General features: G+C 45.4%; 1 protein-coding gene across 2 annotated transcripts in view; it reads left to right on the forward strand.

Annotated features, from left to right (window-relative positions):
• OSBP (oxysterol binding protein) overlaps window positions 1-20079 on the forward strand; it is a 35158-nt gene that overhangs the window by 10992 nt on the left and 4087 nt on the right. For both annotated transcript variants that reach the window (XM_085011040.1, XM_085011041.1), the window contains 8 exons: window positions 3711-3909; window positions 4169-4271; window positions 4587-4641; window positions 4847-4978; window positions 11858-12103; window positions 12380-12500; window positions 18461-18564; window positions 19856-19951. In XM_085011040.1, the coding sequence (XP_084867166.1) occupies window positions 3711-3909; window positions 4169-4271; window positions 4587-4641; window positions 4847-4978; window positions 11858-12103; window positions 12380-12500; window positions 18461-18564; window positions 19856-19951 (1056 nt within the window). The remainder of the gene's footprint in view (window positions 1-3710; window positions 3910-4168; window positions 4272-4586; window positions 4642-4846; window positions 4979-11857; window positions 12104-12379; window positions 12501-18460; window positions 18565-19855; window positions 19952-20079) is intronic.

The raw sequence follows: 20079 nt of genomic DNA on the forward strand, positions 1-20079 counted from the left end.
AAATAAAACACCTCCTGGAGTTCCCATTCTGGCTCAGCGGAAATTAATCTGACTAGTATCCATGAGGACGCAGGTTCGATCCCTGGCCTTGCTCAATGGGTTAAGGATCTGGTGTTGCCGTGAGTTTTGGTGTAGGTCACAGACGCGGCTCATATCCGGTGTTGCTGTGGCTGTGGCATAGGCCAGTGGCTATAGCTCCAATTCAACCCCTAGCCTGGGAACCTCCGTATGCCTCAGGTGCAGCCCTAAAAAGACAAAAAAAAAACAACAACAAAAAAACAAATCAGGAGTTCCTGTCGTGGCGCAGTGGTTAACGAATCCGACTAGGAACCATGAGGTTGCAGGTTCGATCCCTGCCCTTGCTCAGTGGGTTAACGATCCGGCATTGCCGTGAGCAGTAGTGTAGGTTGCAGACGTGGCCTGCATCCCAAGTTGCTGTGGCTCTGGCGTAGGCCGGTGGCTATAGCTCCGATTCGACTCCTAGCCTGGGAACCTCCATATGCCACAGGAGTGGCCCAAGAAATAGCAAAAAAAGACAAAACAAAACAAAACAAAACAAAAAAACAAATCACCTCCTGATTTTTTTTTTTTTTTTTTTTTTTTTGTCTTTTGTCTTTTTAGGGCCACACCCACGGCATATGGAGCTTCCTAGGCTAGGGGCTGAATCGGAGCTGTAGCCGCTGGCCTACACCACAGCCCCAGCAATGTGGAATCCAAGCTGTGTCTGTGACCTACACCACAGCTCACAGCAATGCCAGGTCCTTAACCCGCTGAGCAAGGCCAGGGATCGAAGCCGCATCCTCATGGATACTAGTCAGGTTCGTTAACCACTGAGCCACAGCAGGAACTCCCTGATTTTAAAATGTCTCATAAAACTGAACCTTTAGTTTGGATTTTTATGTCGAGGGAAGCATACATTCATTTTACTCAGTGGTTTGGTTGCCTAGCCTATAGCTTTCCTTGCCACCAACATGAATCTAAGCAGGGGAGTGAGTTTGATACTGTATTCGTGTTTCCGTTTACTGATCCAGTGGATGTCTGTTGAGCACCTTCTCTTGTCCTACGTACTGTGCAAGGGGATTTAAAACTTCATGTGATGTGGTCCCCGCCTTCAGGGACATTTCCCTCCAGTGAGGGGCCAGAGATATGACCTCATCCTCATGGAGCGGGCCAAGTGCCATGAGAGACAGAGGCTGCTGGGGGTGTCTAGCTCAGATCAGGAGGCTTAGGAAAGGCAACATCTAAATTCTGGAAGGCCCGAGAGACTCTTCCTATGAAAAAAGGGCAGCAGAATGCTGGGGCCCTGAAGTTTAGCTGCCTCGGTTAACTACCTCTATAACCTGGGGCACCCTCCTTCCTCTGTGACCCCTGTTCCTTTTCTGTAAATGGTGGTGATCCCAGTAGCTGCTCACAGGGTTATGGACAGGCTTTTATTAGATAATTGATGGATGGTTTTGAACAAAGCCCCTGACATCTAATTGTCCCTCAGTAACTTTGAGTTATGATCAGTATTCATCAAAGGGAGTGAGGGAGGAGGGTTGATCCAGGTGTGGCATCTGTGGATCCCCTCACTCTCTCCCCAGGTCTGGGAACTGCTCACCGTTGAGTGTTAGCAGAGCAAGGAGGTGGCTAGAGAGAGATAAGGCTGAAGAGGAATTAAGTGTTGGGCGGGGACGAGAGGGCAGATCCTACTGAATGGGCTTGGTAGCAGTGGATTAGAAGAGGATAAGACTGATTTTGATGCTGGCTTAACTATAATCGCTAACACCTTATTGAGTGATTACTTCAAGCCCGGTATTCCTAAGTGCTAGACCTCTAAAGCCACAACCTTTGGAAGTCATTACTTGTGTCATTCTTTGCTTACAGATGAGGAAGATGAGGCACCGAGAGGTGAAATAACTTGCTAGCAATTCCATAGATAGGCAGTGGGATGGAGCTGTGATTTGAGCCCCAGCAATCCAGCTCCAGACTATATAGTCTGTACTGCCTCAGAGTCTGGAGGATGGAAGAAGTGTACAGAGTCCAGAAATATCAAAGAAAAATCAGTAAGACTTGATCGTCGGATGTGGGGAGGGCAGAAAACTAAGAATCAAGGATGCCTCATAGTTTTCTGGCCTGGGCAGCTGCAGGGGCCCTGGAATTGGTCTTGGGATGGAAAAGCAGAGTCGGAAAGGAAATGTGGTGAGTTCAGTAGGGGACTCACTGATATTGAGATTCCTCTGAGCCACTAAGAGGGCAGTGAGCTAGTCTGGTCTGCAGCTCTTTGAGGGCGGGGCTGGCATGACTGATTTAGTGTCCATTAGCCCACAGGCAAAGGTTCAAACCAAGGGAGTAGGTATTCTGTTTACCCTTTAGTTTCTCTTTAACAGGGCATAGACTTTTAAGCTTATATTGCTTCCGTCCTTCATTTATTTATTAAGCAAACTTTATCAAACTATGTCCAGAGCAGCTAAGTTAGGAGCTGGAAATAAGTCTGTGAATAAGCTATAAATGGTGTCTTCAAGTCGCTCATAATCCAGTTGGAGCAAAAGTCACAATGCTGCTGCGGATGGTATAAAATAGCAGTATGTGCAAAGTGCTGTGGAAAGTAGAGGAGAAACTAGCTGCTTAGCGGGGGGTGGGGGAGGGGAGTGTCACAGAAGAGGTAACATTTGCCATAGATCTTAAAGAATGAAGAGGACTTGGCCAAGTAGAGAAAGGGGGAAGAAGACCTTCTAGGCCGAGTAAATAGCTCGTGTACCGATAGCCAGGCGGGGAGGCAATGTGTGTGTCTGAGAAAGGACGCGTGGTTCAGGGTGGCTCCACAGCAGGATGCAGAGTGGGTACAGCTGCCTGGAGGAGGATACAAGGGCCCTTTATGTCCATAACCAGCAGTCAGGATTTAACCCTGATATCAATGGGGAGCCAGTGGAGGGACTGATACGATCAGATTTGACTCCTCAGGTAGACTTGTAATTTTTCATGGTCAGTTGTTTCTGTTTGTGACCAAAATAAAAACCAGTTCAATTTCCTCATATTTGGTCTAATTCAGTACAGGCTCTCAGTTCTCAGTGTCTGAATTCCTCAGCTATAAGTGACTTGAGTTTAGTCAAGAATGTGTTGAAAGCAGAGTTCCTGTTGTGGCTCAGCGGGTTAAGGACCCGACATTGTCTCTGTGAGGATGCGGGTTTGATCCCTGGCCTTACCCAGTAGGTTAAGGATTCGGCATTGCCACAGACTGCAGCGTAGGTCACAGGTGTGGCTCAGATCCAGTGTTGCCGTGGCTGTGGACTAGGCTGCACCTGCCGCTCTGATTAGGCTCCTGGCCCGGGAACTTCTGTGTATTAAAAGCACTTATCCTATGCTTTTCCTCACCTTTTAGTCAATGGGTTTCTTCTTTTGGTGTAGTTCACATAGCTGCCCTTTGTGATGTTGCCACAAATATTTTGTCTAAGTTTACTGCTCACTTGGCATTTGTTTGGGCCTCATGACCAGGAAAATATGAAAGAACTATGACAACCACGTTCAATTCTTTTTTTTTCCTGGGCTTGACCTTGATTGCATCACAGAGCTGGCTGTCCCTGATACTGTGGAATAATAGGGAAAGTCTTTCATTCTAATTTACTAGTTCAAGTTCCCAGAATAAGATTACCTAATGGGCTTACAGAGGCCAAAGGGAATCTCTGGCTAGTTGACTTGAGGTGACCTGTGTCAACTCCTTCCCCATATAGGCCTGCAGAGATTTCCTTGTGTTGGCCCAGACCCATAGTAAAAAGTGGCAGAAGTCCCTGCAGTATGAAAGAGACCAGCGCATCCGACTGGAAGAGACCCTGGAGCAGCTGGCGAAGCAGCATAATCACCTGGAGAGAGCCTTCCGTGGAGCCACGGTGCTGCCGGCAAACACTCCTGGCAGCACTGGTTCTAGTAAAGGTGAGACGCTTCTTTGGTTCTAGGGTAGCCTGTGCCGATACAAGCGTGATCATTTTCTGCAGCTGATAGAGGGAATTCTGGATTCTTCAGAATCAGTGACTCATATGAAATGGAATTGGAGCCCTTTATTTCTTCTGACTTTTCCACTGCTTTCTACCAATTGGTTGCTCTGGTTCTGGTTTAGTATTTAAAAGACACTGCTGTGCTAGGTTTTGGTGAATGTAGCCAAAGTAAATGAATGAGGCTTTCCTCCTTGTAGATCAGTGCTGCTCTGGCAAAGGAGACATGAGTGATGAGGACGACGAGAATGAATTTTTTGATGCTCCTGAGATCATCACCATGCCTGAAAACTTGGGCCACAAGTAAGTTATTCTTAACCCACCCCACCCCCAAATGAACATGAAAAGGTTAGAAATGTTTCAGTGGGAGTATCATAATTTTTCACTAAGATCTGGACTATTTTCCTTAAGTCAGTGGGAGGCTGTCAGCCTTTTTACATGGACAAGTTCTCCAGAGATGTTTATTCATACATATTCTTTTCTGGGTGTCATCATTTGATCACTCATTAATAAGTCTGTGCAGTGTCCTTAGAATTCTGCTTCGCAAAGACATGGCAAGGACCGAACTCTAGTTCTGCTCTTGGTTCTAATTCTCATACATGTTTCCCGTTTGTGTAGGCGCACTGGCAGCAACATCAGTGGAGCCAGTAGTGACATCAGCCTTGATGAACAGGTAACTCTTGCTTGGAAGTTATCAAGACTGAGGCTCTCGGGTGAAATTCGCAAGGATTTGCCTGTAAAGTACTAAAGGAAACAGAAAATACTGATTTTTTTTTTTTTTTTTTTTTTTTTTTTTGCCTTCGCATGGGGGAAGGGAATATAAATACTGGGTTTTCTGTTCTTTGTGGGTGATTGAATGGCTTTGTTTTTGTGCTTAGTACAAGCATCAGCTGGAAGAGACCAAGAAGGAGAAGAGAACGAGGATACCGTACAAGCCAAACTATAGCCTCAATTTATGGAGCATCATGAAGAACTGCATCGGGAAAGAACTCTCGAAGATCCCCATGCCGGTGAGGGTCCTGCACGCCTGGGCTGCTGCCCAGAGGGCCTCAGGCCGCAGTCAGAAGAGTGCTGCCGGACAGCCACACCCACTCGCATGGCAGTTTGCGGCATGGTTCTTGTTACCCTTGCCGTCGTACACTGCCCCTTAAAAATATCTGCTTTGGAGTTCCCTGGTGGCCTAATGGTTAAGGACTTGGCATTGTCACTGCTATGGCTTGCGTTACTGCTGTGTTGCAAGTTTGATCCCTGGCTCAGGAACTTCTGCATTCCCCTGGGTGGGCAAAACTGAAAAACAAAACTAGTTGCTTTTTTTTTTTTTCCCCCTTGCCTTTTAGGGCCATACCTGTGGCATATAGAAGCTCCCAGGCTAGCAGCTGAATTGGAGCTACAGCTGCCAGCCTACGCCACAGCCTCAGCAACATCAGATCCGAGCGGAGTCTGTGACCTGCAACACAGCTCACGGCAACACCGGATCTGTAGCCCACTGAACGAGGCCATGGATCAAACCCTCATCCTAATGGATGCTAGTTGGGTTCATAACCTGCTGAGCTACAACATGAACTCCCCAAAACTAGCTGCTTTAATTTTGCCTGTGGATCTGATACGTTTCCAGATTGCCTAGAATCAGATGCGTATGTTCAGTAATAGTTGTTTATGAGCAAATTCCTATGCTAGATGTGCTGGGGATGTGCAAAGATAAGTAGAGCCTTGTTTCTGTTTTCAAGACACGTATAGTTCAAGAGATAGGCCTGAAAACAGGTAGAAAATATTCCTTTCTGGGAGTTCCCATCGTGGTTCGGTGGTAACAAATCCAACTAGTATCCATAAGGACTCGGGTCGGGTCCCTTGCCTCACTCAGTGGGTTAAGGATCCAGCCTTGCCGTGAACTGTGGTGTAGGTTGCAGACGCAGCTCGGATGCCAAGTTGCTGTAGCTGTGGTGTAGCTCAGCAGCTGTAGCTTAGATTCTCGACCCCTAGCCTGGGAGCCTCCATATATATGGGGCAAGTACGGCCCCAAAAAGCAAAAAAAAAGAAGAAGAAGAAAATATTCCTTTCTGTAATAGTGTGATGGGAAGTACCGTACATACAAACATTTGGGGAGCATGAAAACAAAACCAATTCGTTCCAACCAGGCGGATGTAGACTCTCGCCATGGTGAAGATGGCTTTGGGCTGACCCCCCTTGCCTCCCATCATGCCCTTCCCCAGTCTGTCCACACTGTTTTATTTATTTTTATTTTTTTAGTTTTTGCTTTTGTCCACACTGTTTTAAAAAAGTAATTTTTTAAAATTGCAAATGTAGTTATGTCATTCCTTAGCTTAAAATCCTGTTCTTGGAGTTCCCGTCGTGGCTCAGTGGTTAACGAATCTGACTAGGAACCATCAGGTTGTGGGTTTGATCCCTGGCCTTGCTCAGTGGGTTAAGGATTCGGTGTTGCCGTGAACTGTGGTGTAGGTCGCAGATGTGGCTCGGATCCCGTGTTGCTGTGGCTCTGGCGTAGGCTGGCAGCTACAGCTCCGTTTTGACCCCTAGCCTGGGAACCTTCATATGCCGCACGAGCAGCCCTAGAAAAGGCAAAAAGACAAAAAAAAAAAAAAAAAAAAAAAAATCCTGTACTTAAAATTCTTACTGCTTTGAGCTTAGTCCAGATTCCTTAGTGAGCTTCATACTTCCTCCCGAGGCCGAGGCTCCGCCCGTACACATCAGCGGTCTAGTCCTGGGGAGTTACCTTCAGATGCTCACCCACATCTTGGTTTTTTCCTCTCAGGGCATTTGCACACCCTGCTCTTTCTGCCCAAACCTTCATCAGCTCCCAATCCACACTTGTCACTTTACTTTTGCTCTGGCTGACGCCTTTTTCTTTAGGATTCAGCTATAGTGTCCTCTCTTTCAGCAAACCTTTCCCTGTGCATGCGTTCAGGGTGAGCTGTCTTTCCCCTGGGTTCCAACAAGTTCCACTGTTTATTTCTAGGCAGTGGTTTCACTTACTTGCTCACTTCACAAGCGTTTACTGACTGACTTTCTGTTTGGGGTTGTATCAGTGTGTCAGTTAGGTATAGATTCAGTTTGTTTTTATTTTTTATTCTTTCAGGGCTGCACCTGTGGCATAGGGAGGTTCCCAGGCTAGGGGTCTAATCAGAGCTGTAGCCGCTGGCCTATGCCAAAGTCACAGCAACGCCAGATCCAAGCCTCATCTGTGACCCTATACCACAGCTCATGGCAACGCTGGATCCCTAACCACTGAGTGAGGGCTGGGATCGAACCCACGTCCTCATGGATGTTAGTCAGAGTCGTTTCTGCTGAGCCACAATAGGAACTCCTAAATTCAGTCTAAAGAAGCAAATAAAATATATTGGTTTAGACCAAGGGTCAGCAAACTGGCCTTGGGGCCAAATCTAGCAGCTGTCTTTACAGCCTGCAAGCTAAGAATAGGCTTTATTTTTTTTTTAATTAAAAAAAAATTTTTTTTTGGTCTTTGCCGCATCTGCAACCTACACCACAGCTCACAGCAACGCCGGATCGTTAACCCACTGAGCAAGGCCAGAGATCGAACCTGCAACCTCATGGTTCCTAGTCAGATTCTTTAACCACTGTGCCACGATGGGCACAGTGGTTAAAGAACTCCCCGCTTTATATTTTTAAATGGTTGGAAAAAAATCAGGAGGATAGTATTTTGTGATGTGAAAATTATATATACTTGAGATGTTAAGGTCCATGAAGTTTTATTGGAACATGGTAAATGCTCATTCATACACTGATTGTCTGTGGCTGCTTTCATCCTACAGCAGTAATGCTGAGTAGATGTGACAGAGGCCATATGGCCCTCTAAGCCTAAATATTTACTATCTAGCCTTTCACAGAAAAAGCTGACCAACTCCTGCCTTAAACAAATATTAGCTTAACTCATTATCATGTTAAAATCCAGAAGTAGGTGGTTGGGGCTGGTACCATACTCTGCAGTGTTGGGACCAGGCTCCTTTCTGTCCTTTTGTCCTGCTCTGTGGCCTCAGTTCCTAGGGGCTAAGTGGCTGCTCCAGCTCAGGCCATTAGGGTCTCATTCCAGCAGCAGGAAAAAGGCAAGAGGAGAAGGGCATGCCCTGCCTTTTAAGGGTGCTTCGTAGAAATTGCATAAATATTTTCCCTTTAGTCTCTTTGGCCAGAACTTATGTGGCCTTAGCTAGGTGGACAAGGAGCTGGAAATACGGACTTTTTCTTTTTTGGTGGGAGGGCTTAAATAAAAATCAGGGATTCTACTACCGATAGAAGGGAGGAGTGGAGAGAGAAGGTGGCTGCAGGCTCAGCCCCAGTCAGGTGCATGGCCTTCAGAAATACAGATAGCATTCTTCTGGCCTCTTGGGGCTTATGGACCAGTCAGTGGTTTCTGCCTCTGTGTAGACTGGGTTCCTCTTGGGCAGAAGACTGTGGTATTGGGCTTTATATCCTTGATGCTTAGCCAGTGCCTGGCACATACATATCCTTCAGCACATGTTAAAGTAATTAATTAACTGGGTCTTGGAAAACAAATAGATTCCTCTCTGTAAGCGCATGGGATTTTTGTTAGAAAGATACTGGCCTCCAGACAAGCAAAGGCCATGAGTAAGCACCCTGAAGACACATAAAAGAACTGGTTCACTGGGGACCTAAAAGGCAGCCCCACTTGCCTAGTGCCCTGAAGGAAGCGATGGGAGGCTAGGCTGGAAGGCATGTCACTGCAGCCTCAGAAATGCAGTTCCTGCTCAGAGATAGCTTCTGAGTCTAGGGGGCCTCCCTGTCTTTCTTAACCATTAGTTCCTTGTTGACATTGTGACAAGGAATGTGCAGTCCTGTACCTGTTTGCCTGCGGATCTAGTCCTTGCCCTTTCCCTGCTGTGTGTGTGTCACAGAAAGCTGATCCCTCCAGGCTGTGTTTCTCAGGCTTCCATGTCTGTTGGGCTCTGGCCGGGTTCCACCACGGCAGGGTACCAGTAGGAGATTGGAGCAGGGAGGAAGGGAAAAACCCGAGGGTGCTCCCCGCCCTGACTGCATTCTCTGGGGCAGTGCTCTGGCAGCAGCTGTGTGGCTCTAGTTTCCACTGGACAGGGCCCCCTGAGGTCTTAGCTGCTGCCACATGCCTCTGGTCTCTGTGCTGCAGTAATACCACTGCTTCTCTCTGTGCCGCCCACCTGCCGATGGTTACAGCTTCCTGCTGCTGCTAATCTCTAGGTTGTCTTTTTTGGCTGCCCAGCTCTCCATCAGCTGTAAAACTAATTCCCTGCTTCCTTCCACTTTAAATTCTCAGATTTATTTGTTTCCCTGTTGCGTCACTGAGTGGTAAAATGGCCAATATGAAAAGCTTAGCACTTTCAGAGAAACCGTGGTTCCTGAAAGTTGTTGTGGTGGGGGGGAGTAGGGCTGTGTGTGTGAGATAAACGGAGATGGTATAAGGATGTAGCGATTCTAGGCCCGGGCAGTGCTGATCTGTCCCATGGCCACCAACTGGCCCATTTTTCTCAAAATATATGGAAATGTTACTGCATGGTGCCTGCAGTTCTGGCGTAGTTAATAAGTACCCTCTTTAGAAAAGACCCTCGAGGACTTGAGTTATTTCTGTTTCCCCTCTGTGCATTTTTTCCTATCATACTGCTTTTCTCTCAGTGTCGAGAAGATGGTTTTGGGACATGGCATACTCTTTTAGTTGAGGCAGGATAGATCTTACTTCCCCATTGAGAAATTTTCAGAGAAATGCTTGCTATATTTCTCAGAGGAAAAACAGGCTCTAGTATATTATTTATTTTTTTAAATGTATAAATGGGAATTCCCATCGTGGCTCACTGGTTAACAAATCCAACTAGGAACCGTGAGGTTGCAGGTTCGATCCTTGGACTCGCTCAGTGGGTTAAGGATCCCGCGTTGCCGTGAGCTGTGGTGTAGTTCGCAGTTATGTCTTGGATCTGGCATTGCTGTGGCTCTGGCATAGGCCGGTGGCTATAGTTGCGATTCGACCTCTAGCCTGGGAACCTCCATATGCCATGGGTGCGGCCCTAAAAGATAAAATAAAATAAAATGTACACATGCATAGCAATAAATAAGAAACTATTAATAATAGTTCTGCTTGGGTGATGGTTTTTCCAGTAGTTTTCCTTTGTGCTTTGTTTCCAAAGTTTGTTATAGTGGAAATTACAAGATATTTCATAATTGGGAGGACAGTTAATATTAGGGTAGTGTGTGACTCAGAAATTGGCGGGTAGGAAGTGGGACAACAAGGCAAAAAAAGAAAGAAAAAGAGCTTGGGCTGTAGGAAAGAAAAGTGCTGTTTTTGTCGGTTTTATTAACTGAAATGTTGCTTTAGCTCAGCTCCACACAGTAGAAGTTTTTTCTTCCTCCCTCTGTTCTCTGGACTCAGAACTCAGGCTAGTGATATTCAGGCTTGTTTAGCTGTAGTGCTGGTTACATAAGCTTTATGGACTAACCTGGGAACCTAACCTCTTTTTATAGTAATTTTCTAAGTGGTAAAGTCATCGTAAATTCCACTCAGTCAACTTAGAAGCTAACTCTTTGGAGGGGGTGGGGGGACAATGTCTCTTTTGTTCATTTCTCTATACCCACTGGTTTGTATAGGACCTGGCACAGGTAAGGGCTCAATAAATATTTGTGGAATGAATGGACAGCTCCCTGACAGTGGCCTACAGATACACACTTGCTTTATCCTGTGGCTCAGTGCCCTAAGTTGGCTCTAAAACTTGGAAGGTATAGGGTTCCTGTTGTGGCTCAGCAGTTTAAGAACCCGACTAGTGTCCATGAGGATGCAGGTTCAATCCATGGGCTCATTCATGGGTTAAGGATCTGTCTTTGCTGCAAGCTGTAGTGTAGACCAGCGGGAACTTCCATATGCCTCAGGTGTGGCCCTAAAAAGAAAAAAAAAAAAAAACCTTGAATGATGGACACACTCCTGGCTCTCTCTCAGCCCCCAGGCTGAGCACTCTAGTCCAGAAACACAACTGTCCAGGCTCAGAGGAGAAAGCAGAACCCTGGTCTGATGTAGAACTGAATCGAGACTCCAGGCCATCATCTGCTCCACCAGTGCAAGCTGACTTTTGTACTGTTTCTCCTGCCAGTCAGGACACGCCTGCACTTAGAATTTACTACCTTTTCTTTCCACCCTCGAAAATGTCAGGTGCCTCACTTTCTCTCTGGGTATACTTGTGCTAAAGTACTTTTTTTTTTTTTTTTTTTTTTTTGTCTTTTTGCCTTTTCTTGAGCCGCTCCCGAGGCATATGAAGGTTTCCAGGCTAGGGGTCTAATCAGAGCTGTAGCCACCAGCCTACACCAGAGCCACAGCAACATGGGATCCAAGCCAAGTCTGCGACCCATACCACAGCTTACAGCAGCGCCAGATTCTTAACCCACTGAGCAAGGGCAGGGCTCGAACCCGCAACCTCATGGTTCCTAGTCGGATTCATTAACCACTGTGCCACGACGGGAACTCTTATTAAAGTACATATCTTCTTTGATGCTCTCATTCAGTGGCTTTTTGATGACAGTTTCCCATGGGCCAGGCATGATATGCAGGCATGATAGGCATGGATATGCAGTGGGGAGCAGGACAGGCACGGTTCCCATCGCAGAGAGTTTACAGTTAGTGAAGGAAATGAAAATGGTGGTGATTCCCACCACGCACTGACACAGACAGTTGACCAAGGAGAATGGGCTGCTTTGGGGTTAGATCTCAGGGTTGCTCTACCGAGCAAAGGCCTCTTCTTTTCCCAGTGATTTGCTTTATCATCTTGACATCTTGATATGTGTCTCTACCTGCAAAAGAAGAAAAAAAAAAAAAGCGAAAGAAAGAAAGAAATTGTCTCCTAATGGATGTGTGGGCAAAGTTTTGATATCTGCTCTTTTCCTGACAGGTGAACTTTAATGAGCCCTTATCCATGCTTCAGCGCCTTACTGAAGACCTGGAATACCATGAGCTGTTAGACCGTGCTGCAAAGTGTGAGAACTCTCTAGAACAGCTCTGTTATGTTGCAGCTTTCACCGTGTCCTCCTACTCCACCACTGTCTTCCGTACCAGCAAGCCATTCAACCCACTCCTTGGGGAGACCTTCGAGCTAGACCGATTAGAGGAGAATGGGTACCGATCCCTCTGTGAGCAGGTAAAGGAGGCTCTGAACTGTGACCCTTTTCCTGTTTGAAGAAGGGGTGATCTGGGGGGCTTGATCTCGCTGGGTGTTAGATTTGCAAATATTCCAGTCCCTGTCACCCCAGACTGCCTCCTTTTCCCTCAGGCCTTCAACCTTGGAGGCCCTGGTATTCACCCACTGCCATGGGTGTAAAATTGTCAAGTGTGGATTTGGGGTGTTGATCACCAGTTAATAGGCAATATCTTTTCCTTCTCCTTTCTTTTAACTCGAACCACTGATCTCTTCAAGGTGAGTCATCATCCCCCTGCGGCCGCACACCATGCTGAGTCCAAAAATGGCTGGACATTGCGTCAGGAAATCAAAATCACCAGCAAGTTTCGAGGCAAATACCTCTCCATTATGCCCCTCGGTAAGGCCACCATCTTTATGTTAATTTGTGCTCCAGGAAAGAACACTTTTCTGGCAGGATAGGGGAGTCACTGGTTCAAGGGTCAGGAGCCTGCGTGCAGGTCTAGTTTGGGCACTGGACCTTCTGAGCCAGCTTTGTGCAAGTCATATAACTTCTCAGCTACTGGGGGAGTGGGGGTGGCTTGAGACTCTTTAAGGACCCATCCAGTCATAAGTTTGTCTTCTTCACTATATTTAATGCATCTTTGAGTATATTGTAGAATATACATTTTAGCATGTATTTTAAAATTCTTTTAGGTGGTGTGGTTTCCCCATTACCGTAGCAATCAGCTTCTCCCTATGGAGCAGAGCTCTTGTGACGCAAGGTTGGGTTTCTTAGGTAGCTCCTCCCCCTTCTCCTCTCCTTTCTCCCCTCTCTCCTCCTCCACGGAAGGAGTTAGGTATCATTTATGTAACAGCTGAACTGTAGGTAAGATGAAACCTTATTTTAAAAGATCTTATTGGATTACAGGTTAATTTTGCAGCAAGATCAAAAAGATCAGGCCTGGGAATAGGAATCTTAATATGCAATGTTGGAGTGTCTATACTTCAGGGAAAATGAGATTCTTCAAAAGGCACAGCAGAGGGTCTCGATGCTCTTCTGAACTAGACCAGCCACATTTGACCATGTGTGTGCCAAAGAGTGAATGCCAGCCTGCAGAGAAAGAAACACAAAGCAGGTAGAAAGAAACTAAGTAGCTCCCTAGAGACAGAGCTGACAGCACCTCCCTGAGCTTCCCATGCTTTCCATTCCCTGCTCCTCCTCCTTCATGAGGCAGAGCTGCAGTGCTGCATTATTGCAGTGTAGTCTTCTGCTTTAATAAAAGGTTCTCTCAGACACACAGAATGTAGAGGTATAGACTAGACATTAGCCAGAAGAAAATCCAGGGATATTTGTGATATATTAAGACAAGAAACTGCAGTGTTAACTCTATTGCTCCATGCTTAATATGCAAAAGGCCCTTAGGTGAAAAGGAGACTAAGTGATTTTGGTCTTGATGGTTATTGGGAACCTTCAAAAAGGTTCCGATTGCTTAATTGTCTTTGAAGCTAATAATTTCAGATATGTGTTAGGTTAAGAGTAGTAAACAGCTGAGATGTTCACACCTAATCTGCAGAACCAGGGTGTCAGTGGGTGTATTGCAGCAAACCTTTCCTCTGCGGAGAAGAGTTTCAGACCCCCCCACCCCCACCCCCGCCCCCGCTGAGGATCACTAAAGGGATGGACTATATGTGTTTAATTCTAAGGAGAGTTGTATGTGTTTAAAAAATAGCAATAAACCTAAATTACCAGTGATGTGCTGTACATTTTCTCTGTAATTTGACTAATCTAGAATTCTTGGAGGGCAAATAACTACAAGAGCATGATATAAGTGGTGGATCTAGTTTTTTAGAGTTAAATAAAAAATCTTTGATAGAATTTCATTCCTGTGTTTGGTGATTTAAGGATTTGGGTTGTCAGGAGGTATTGTCTTAAGTCACCCCCTCTGTGAGATACTGAGTATTTACCATGTACCAGGCAGTATTCTAAGGTGCTCAGGAAATGCAACAAAGATCCCAGCGCTTGTAGGAAGATTGAAGAGAGAATTCACATAGTGGCAGGAAACTGAATACAGAAGTATAAAGAGTGGAATTTTGAGACATTAGCCCTGGGGATGGCTGTATTTAATATTTTCCCATCTGTGACTTGGAAGGAGAATCAGGCAATTAAATTTTCACATTTTCAGCGGCACTCAACTTTCAGAGGGTAGATTGTTAGGGCAGTAGACGTCATTGAAGAAAGATATATGGACAGGATTGTGAGTGAATGGGTTGTGAGTGAATAGGCAGATAGATGGTTTTTTTAGGTGGTAGCAGCCTTTTGATCTCTGTGTCAGTGACACTACTGGGCTCCCTGGACCTTGAATTTGCCCTTGAGTAGCACTTTTCGTCAAAAACTCCTCCTTGTGTATTTTATTCATTTTTCCAATTTCTCCTTTTTGACCAGAGCAATTAACTCATTTATATTTATTGTAATTACTGATAAGGTAAGATTTATATCTGCCATTTTGGTATTTTGTTTCTGTACATCTTGCAACTTTTTTGTTCCTCTGTTCCTCCATTGGTTCCTTCTTTTGTGTTAAATAGATATTTTTCTAGTTTACCATTTTAATTCCCTTGTTATTTCTTTTACTATATTTTTTAAAGATATTTTTTTGTGGTGGTTACCCTGAGTTTTACAATTAACACCTCAACTTCTAAATAATCTAGTTCAGATTAATACCAACTTAATTTCAACAGTATACAAAACATTGGCACTTATATGGATCCATTACCTTTTCCCTTCTTTGTGCTCTTGTTTTCATACAAAATGTATTTCTATACATTATAATTCCACCAACTTTGTTTTATAACTGTTGCTTTATGTATTTGCCTTTTAAATCATGTAGGAGAAAAAAGTTGCAAACAAAAAATACATTTATGCTGTCTTTTATATAGTTTCATTTGCAGTTACATTTACTAGTTTCTTTCTTTTGTTTTGTTTTTGCTTTTTAGAGCTGCACCCACAGCATTAGGAGGTTCCCGGGCTAGGGGTCCAATTGGAGCTACAGCTGCTGGCCTACGCCACAGCTGCAGCAATACCAGATCCGAGCCACATCTTTGGGTTTTTTTTTTTTTTTTTTTTAATTAATTTATTTATTTATTTTTTGTCTTTTTGCCTTTTCTAGGGCCGCTTCCCATGGCATATGGAGGTTCCCAGGCTAGGGTTCTAATTGGAGCTGTAGCCACCAGCCTACGCCGGAGCCACAGCAACGCCAGATTCGACCTGTGTCTGTGAGCTACACCACAGCTTATGGCAGCGCCAGATCCTTAACCCACTGAGCAAGGCCAGGGGTCGAACCTGCAACCTCATGGTTCCTAGGTGGATTCGTTTCCACTGCACCACAGTGGGAACTCTGTTTCTTTATTTTTTAGTGTAGATTTAAGTGTCCGTTCATTTCAGCCTGAAGGACTTCCTTTGGTATTCCTTGAAGAGCAGATCTGCTAGCTATGAGTCCTTTGTGTTTTTCTGGGAATGTCTTACATTCTCCTTTGTCTATGAAGGATAATTTTGCTGGATATAGAATTCTTGGTTTGGCAGTCTTTCTCTTGCAGCACCTTGAACATGTCATCCCACTGCCCTCTGGCTTCCGTGGTCTCAGAAGGTCACTTATATATGTGATGTATCCCTCCTCTCTTCCTGCCTTCAGGATTCTCCCTTTGTCTTTGTCTTTCTAGTTTGATTATGGTGGTTTCAGTGTGGTGCTCTTTGAGTGTATCCTATTGGCATTCGTTGAACTTCTTGGATGTGTAGATTAGTGTTTTTCATCAAATTTGATGAATTTGGGGCCATTACTTCCTCAGCTGCTCCAGCTAGTATCACCACTTCCTTCAGCCGTTGTGTCAAATAATTGCCACTGATTGTAATAATCGCTCCAGGGAAAAGGCTGTTTGAAGTGAGTGGGTACGGAGTCAGATCAAATAAAGATAAGGCCTGTGAGTGGGAGTTTACAAAGAACCACAGATGGGTCTGATAATGTGATAATGATGAGCAAAAGCCACTTTGACCTCACTTAGCTTACATTCTTAAGTCGGCAAAAATGTAAACAAGACATAATTTTATATCGTGGTAGTTCTATGAAGAAAATGGGGGAATTCCTGTTGTGGCACAGTGGAAACGAATCTGACTAGCATCCATGAGGATACAGGTTCGATCCCTGGCTTCGCCCAGTGGGTTAAGGATCTGGCATTGCCCTGAGCTGTGGTGTAGGTCGCAGATGCAGCTCGGTTCCTGCGTTGCTGTGGCTGTGGTGTAGTCTGGCAGCTATAGCTCTGATTTGACTGCTAGACTGGGAACCTCCATGTGCGGTGTGTACAACCCTAAAAAGCGGGGGGAAAAAAAAAGGGGGAATATAGGGTGGAGGTGACAGGGGTTAATGGAGGAATGAGTGTGTGGGTTCCTTGGATGAGGGAGTCCAGGGAATGCTCTGGAAAGGTTACACTTGAGCAGCAATCTGATAACAGAAGTAAAATCAAAAGATGACTTGGGGGAGTGTGTTCCAGGCAGAGAGAGCCCCAAAAGATAAGGGCCCTTAGGGGGAGCAAGCATAGCATGCATGAGAAACAATAAGGCCATTGCAGCTGGTTCAGAGTGAGATGGGGGGGGGGCGGTGGATGAGACGAGAGGGTTGGGCGGGGACCAGCTCTGAGGGTCCTGTACACCATGGAAAGAAGTAATTGAGAGATTTTTATGGTGTGGTAAGTTGATATGACCATGTCTTGTTAAACAGATCATTTTGGCTAGAGACTTTACGGTGGCCAGAGTAGAAGCTGGGAGGCCAAAAAGAGGTCAGACTAGAGCTGGTGGTGGGTTAGACTGCAGGGATGGTGGAAGAACAAGAGACTTAGGGTATAATTAGGCAGCGTAAATGCTCTTAAAGGTTGCTGTGAAGATTAAATGAGGTAACGCATGAGGAGAACCTAGCAGTGTCTGCTCCTCAGCAAGTTCTCTCAGCAGGGTTGCTGTTGTTCCTGCTAGTGCATCACTGCCTCAGCCACTAGGGCTATTTTCCTCTTTTGTGCAAGAAAGACATACCTAAGCCACATTTCGTGTTCTTCTCATTGGTGATCATAGAAGGGAGCTTAGACTGTTACTAGAATTAACTACTATTTAATATATATCTTATAAAATTTTTTGATTATTTTGAATCTCCACTCACCTCTGTTCAAACCACTGATTTTAGTTTGGTATTCATTTGAGATTAACTCATAGGAACAAGAGAAGGCCACACCTGCCGAGGGCTATCAGGTTTACAAAACAGGACCAGCCAAATGGAGAGACACCTAGAACAGGGTGTGGGAGGATCCTGGACACGGAGTTTCCGTGCCCCTCCCCACGAAATCCAGGCACATCACCTTCCTGGCACATGGATGTGTTTAACATCCTGGAAGCTCCACGGAGCTTTGTTATCCAGAGATTTTTATTGGGGTTTCATTGTGAGGGCACATTGGCCACATGACTGAACTCACTATTCTTCCCGGCCTCCTTCCCTTCCTGGCAGGAAGGGACCGTCATTCCCAGGAGGTTGAGAGGCCCAGGCCTGGTCGTATCAGGTGACCTGAAGCCCCTGCTCTCTAATGACAGGGTTGGCCTCTCTGGCCCGCCCTCCTCCTTAGTCATCTTGTTGGCATAAGCTATCCAGGGACCCACCTGAGGCACCTCATTGGCATAAACCACCAGGGCCCCTGTGAGTGACAAAGATACAGCCGTCACTTGGGAAATTACAAGGGTTTAGAGCTTTCCTCCCAGGAACCTTGGACAAAGACCAGACAGATTCTTTATTATAGAGAACAGGCTCACATCTAATAAGTGGTGGAGCCAGTGAATCCAGTTCTGTCTGATTCCAAAGCCCCTGCTCTGTCCACTCCTCCTTTTTCTGTGTTAAGGCCCTTAGCAGAGAAGTGGTGTGCCTGAGGTCACTCAGCTGACTACCAACGTGTGCTCTTTTCCACAACGCAATTTTATTTTTTCATGTTGGGGCAGATTTGACCTGTTTCTATGAATTTTACAGCTGGTATGGCAGACACAGTTAGTGACAAAATTGGGGCTTTTTATTTTCATTTCTGTTTCTACAGCTGCAGGATATTACTTCCCAGCTAAGTTGTGTCAGTTGTCAGTGTTTGTCACCATTAGTTATATTTTACTCATACATTTAAAAATCAAAGTAATAAATTCAGTCAGTAGTTCCAGCATCTTAAAAGGTTATAAGTCCTTTTTGACTTGCTCTTTTCTTTGTAAAAGTAAGAACTATCAATAGAAGAAAATCAGTCTGTCATTATTTCTAGCTAGCACGGTGCTCCTTTCCCATTTGGCTTAATTTGTGTGCCGCTCTCTGTTTCTAGGTAGCATCCACTGTATTTTCCATGCAACTGGGCACCACTACACTTGGAAGAAAGTTACCACAACAGTGCACAACATTATCGTGGGCAAGTTGTGGATCGATCAGGTGAGTGAAAGTTCTCCAAGGGCCTCTGAAGTTCAGAAGAATACCTCCTAACGTCCCTCTCTGCAGTGCCTAGGGCATGGTATGCGAGCTGGCCCTAGCCTGCTGTTACTGGTTTATCTGTTTTGCCTGAGGAATTTCTCTCAGGCAGTAGCCCCAAGCTCAGCCTCCCTGAGTTTCTTTACCACAATGTATTATCTGTAAATGACCAAGTTACAGCATTCATTCAGTGCCTCCTCCCCTGGGACTGTGTTAGGCCCCATGAACGATACCAGAAAATAATACGCTTGGCTCCCATCCTTCATTCTTTCATTATTCCTCAAACATTTATTGCCAGGCAGAACGCTAGGTCCTGGGGATACAAAGTCAGGTGAGGCATTGTCCTTCAATGAGTTATTTTATCACTGGAGACATAGGACAGGTACGTATAAGTTGAAAAGTATTTGACAAAATAGACTCATGTAAGAGCTGTACTAAGATCATACCTAATGCACTGTCAGTGTGTTCTTCAGAGGAGGGGTGCAGTAAATTCAGAAAAAAGAGGGAATAATGTCTGAGCAGCCAGGAAAAGCTTCACGGTAGATACGGGAAGGAAGCTGCATCTTGAAGAGTAGTCTAGGATTCGCAGGATAGAAAGGAGGAGGGAATGAAGTGAGTCAGGAAGGCCCACCGTGTGTGATCTTGAAACCGTAAGAGTACTTTTTCTTTAATGCCTTTGGTCATACAGAATATTTTATTTATTTGTTTGTTTATTTATTTATTTAAGGGCGGCACCCGTGGCATATGGAGGTTCCCAGGCTAGGTGTTGAATCGGAGCTGTAGCCTCTGGCTGACGCCACAGCCACAGCAATATGGAACCTGAGCTGTGTCTGCGACCTACACGACCTACACCACAGCTCAGGGCAGCGCTGGATCCTTAACCTACATCCTCATGGATGCTAGCTGGATTTGTTTCCGCTGCGCCACAACGAGAACTCTGTGAGGAGAGTGCTTTGAGTTCATGAAGGGTAGCAGTGGAGACTCGGCTTGGAAAGGTCCAATTATGCTATCTAAACTGGGACACACAATTTTTTTTTCTTTAAAAAAGGGGTCACTTGGCCTTGATTCCAACCTGGAATGCCAAGATTATGAAGGCATTCCACAGCCTCTCAAGGTTGGCTGAGGCCTGGATCTTAAGTATGGTAGTGTTAGAATGTAAAATTGAAAAGGGAAGAATTATGGGGTGTGGGGCCTCGCAGATACTCAAGCCATCCAATCTCGGTAAAACTAACCCGTGATTCTTTTCATTTTACAGTCTGGTGAAATCGATATTGTGAATCACAAGACAGGAGACAAGTGCAATCTTAAATTTGTTCCTTATAGCTACTTCTCCCGGGATGTAGCAAGAAAGGTAAGAGAAGTTCGAAGTAAAACGTCTTTCACTTAGTGTGTATCCCCCAGAAAGCCTCCTCCTTTGGAGCTGGTGTAGATGGGAGAGTGTGTGTGTGTGTGTGTGTGTGTGTGTGTGTGTTTTCAAAA

This window comes from Sus scrofa, chromosome 2, assembly GCF_054392235.1.
Source record: "Sus scrofa isolate SSC_HxYL_T2T_F1_AM1 chromosome 2, Sscrofa_HxYL_maternal_Yorkshire_Landrace_v2.0, whole genome shotgun sequence".
Taxonomy (NCBI): Eukaryota; Metazoa; Chordata; class Mammalia; order Artiodactyla; family Suidae; genus Sus; species Sus scrofa.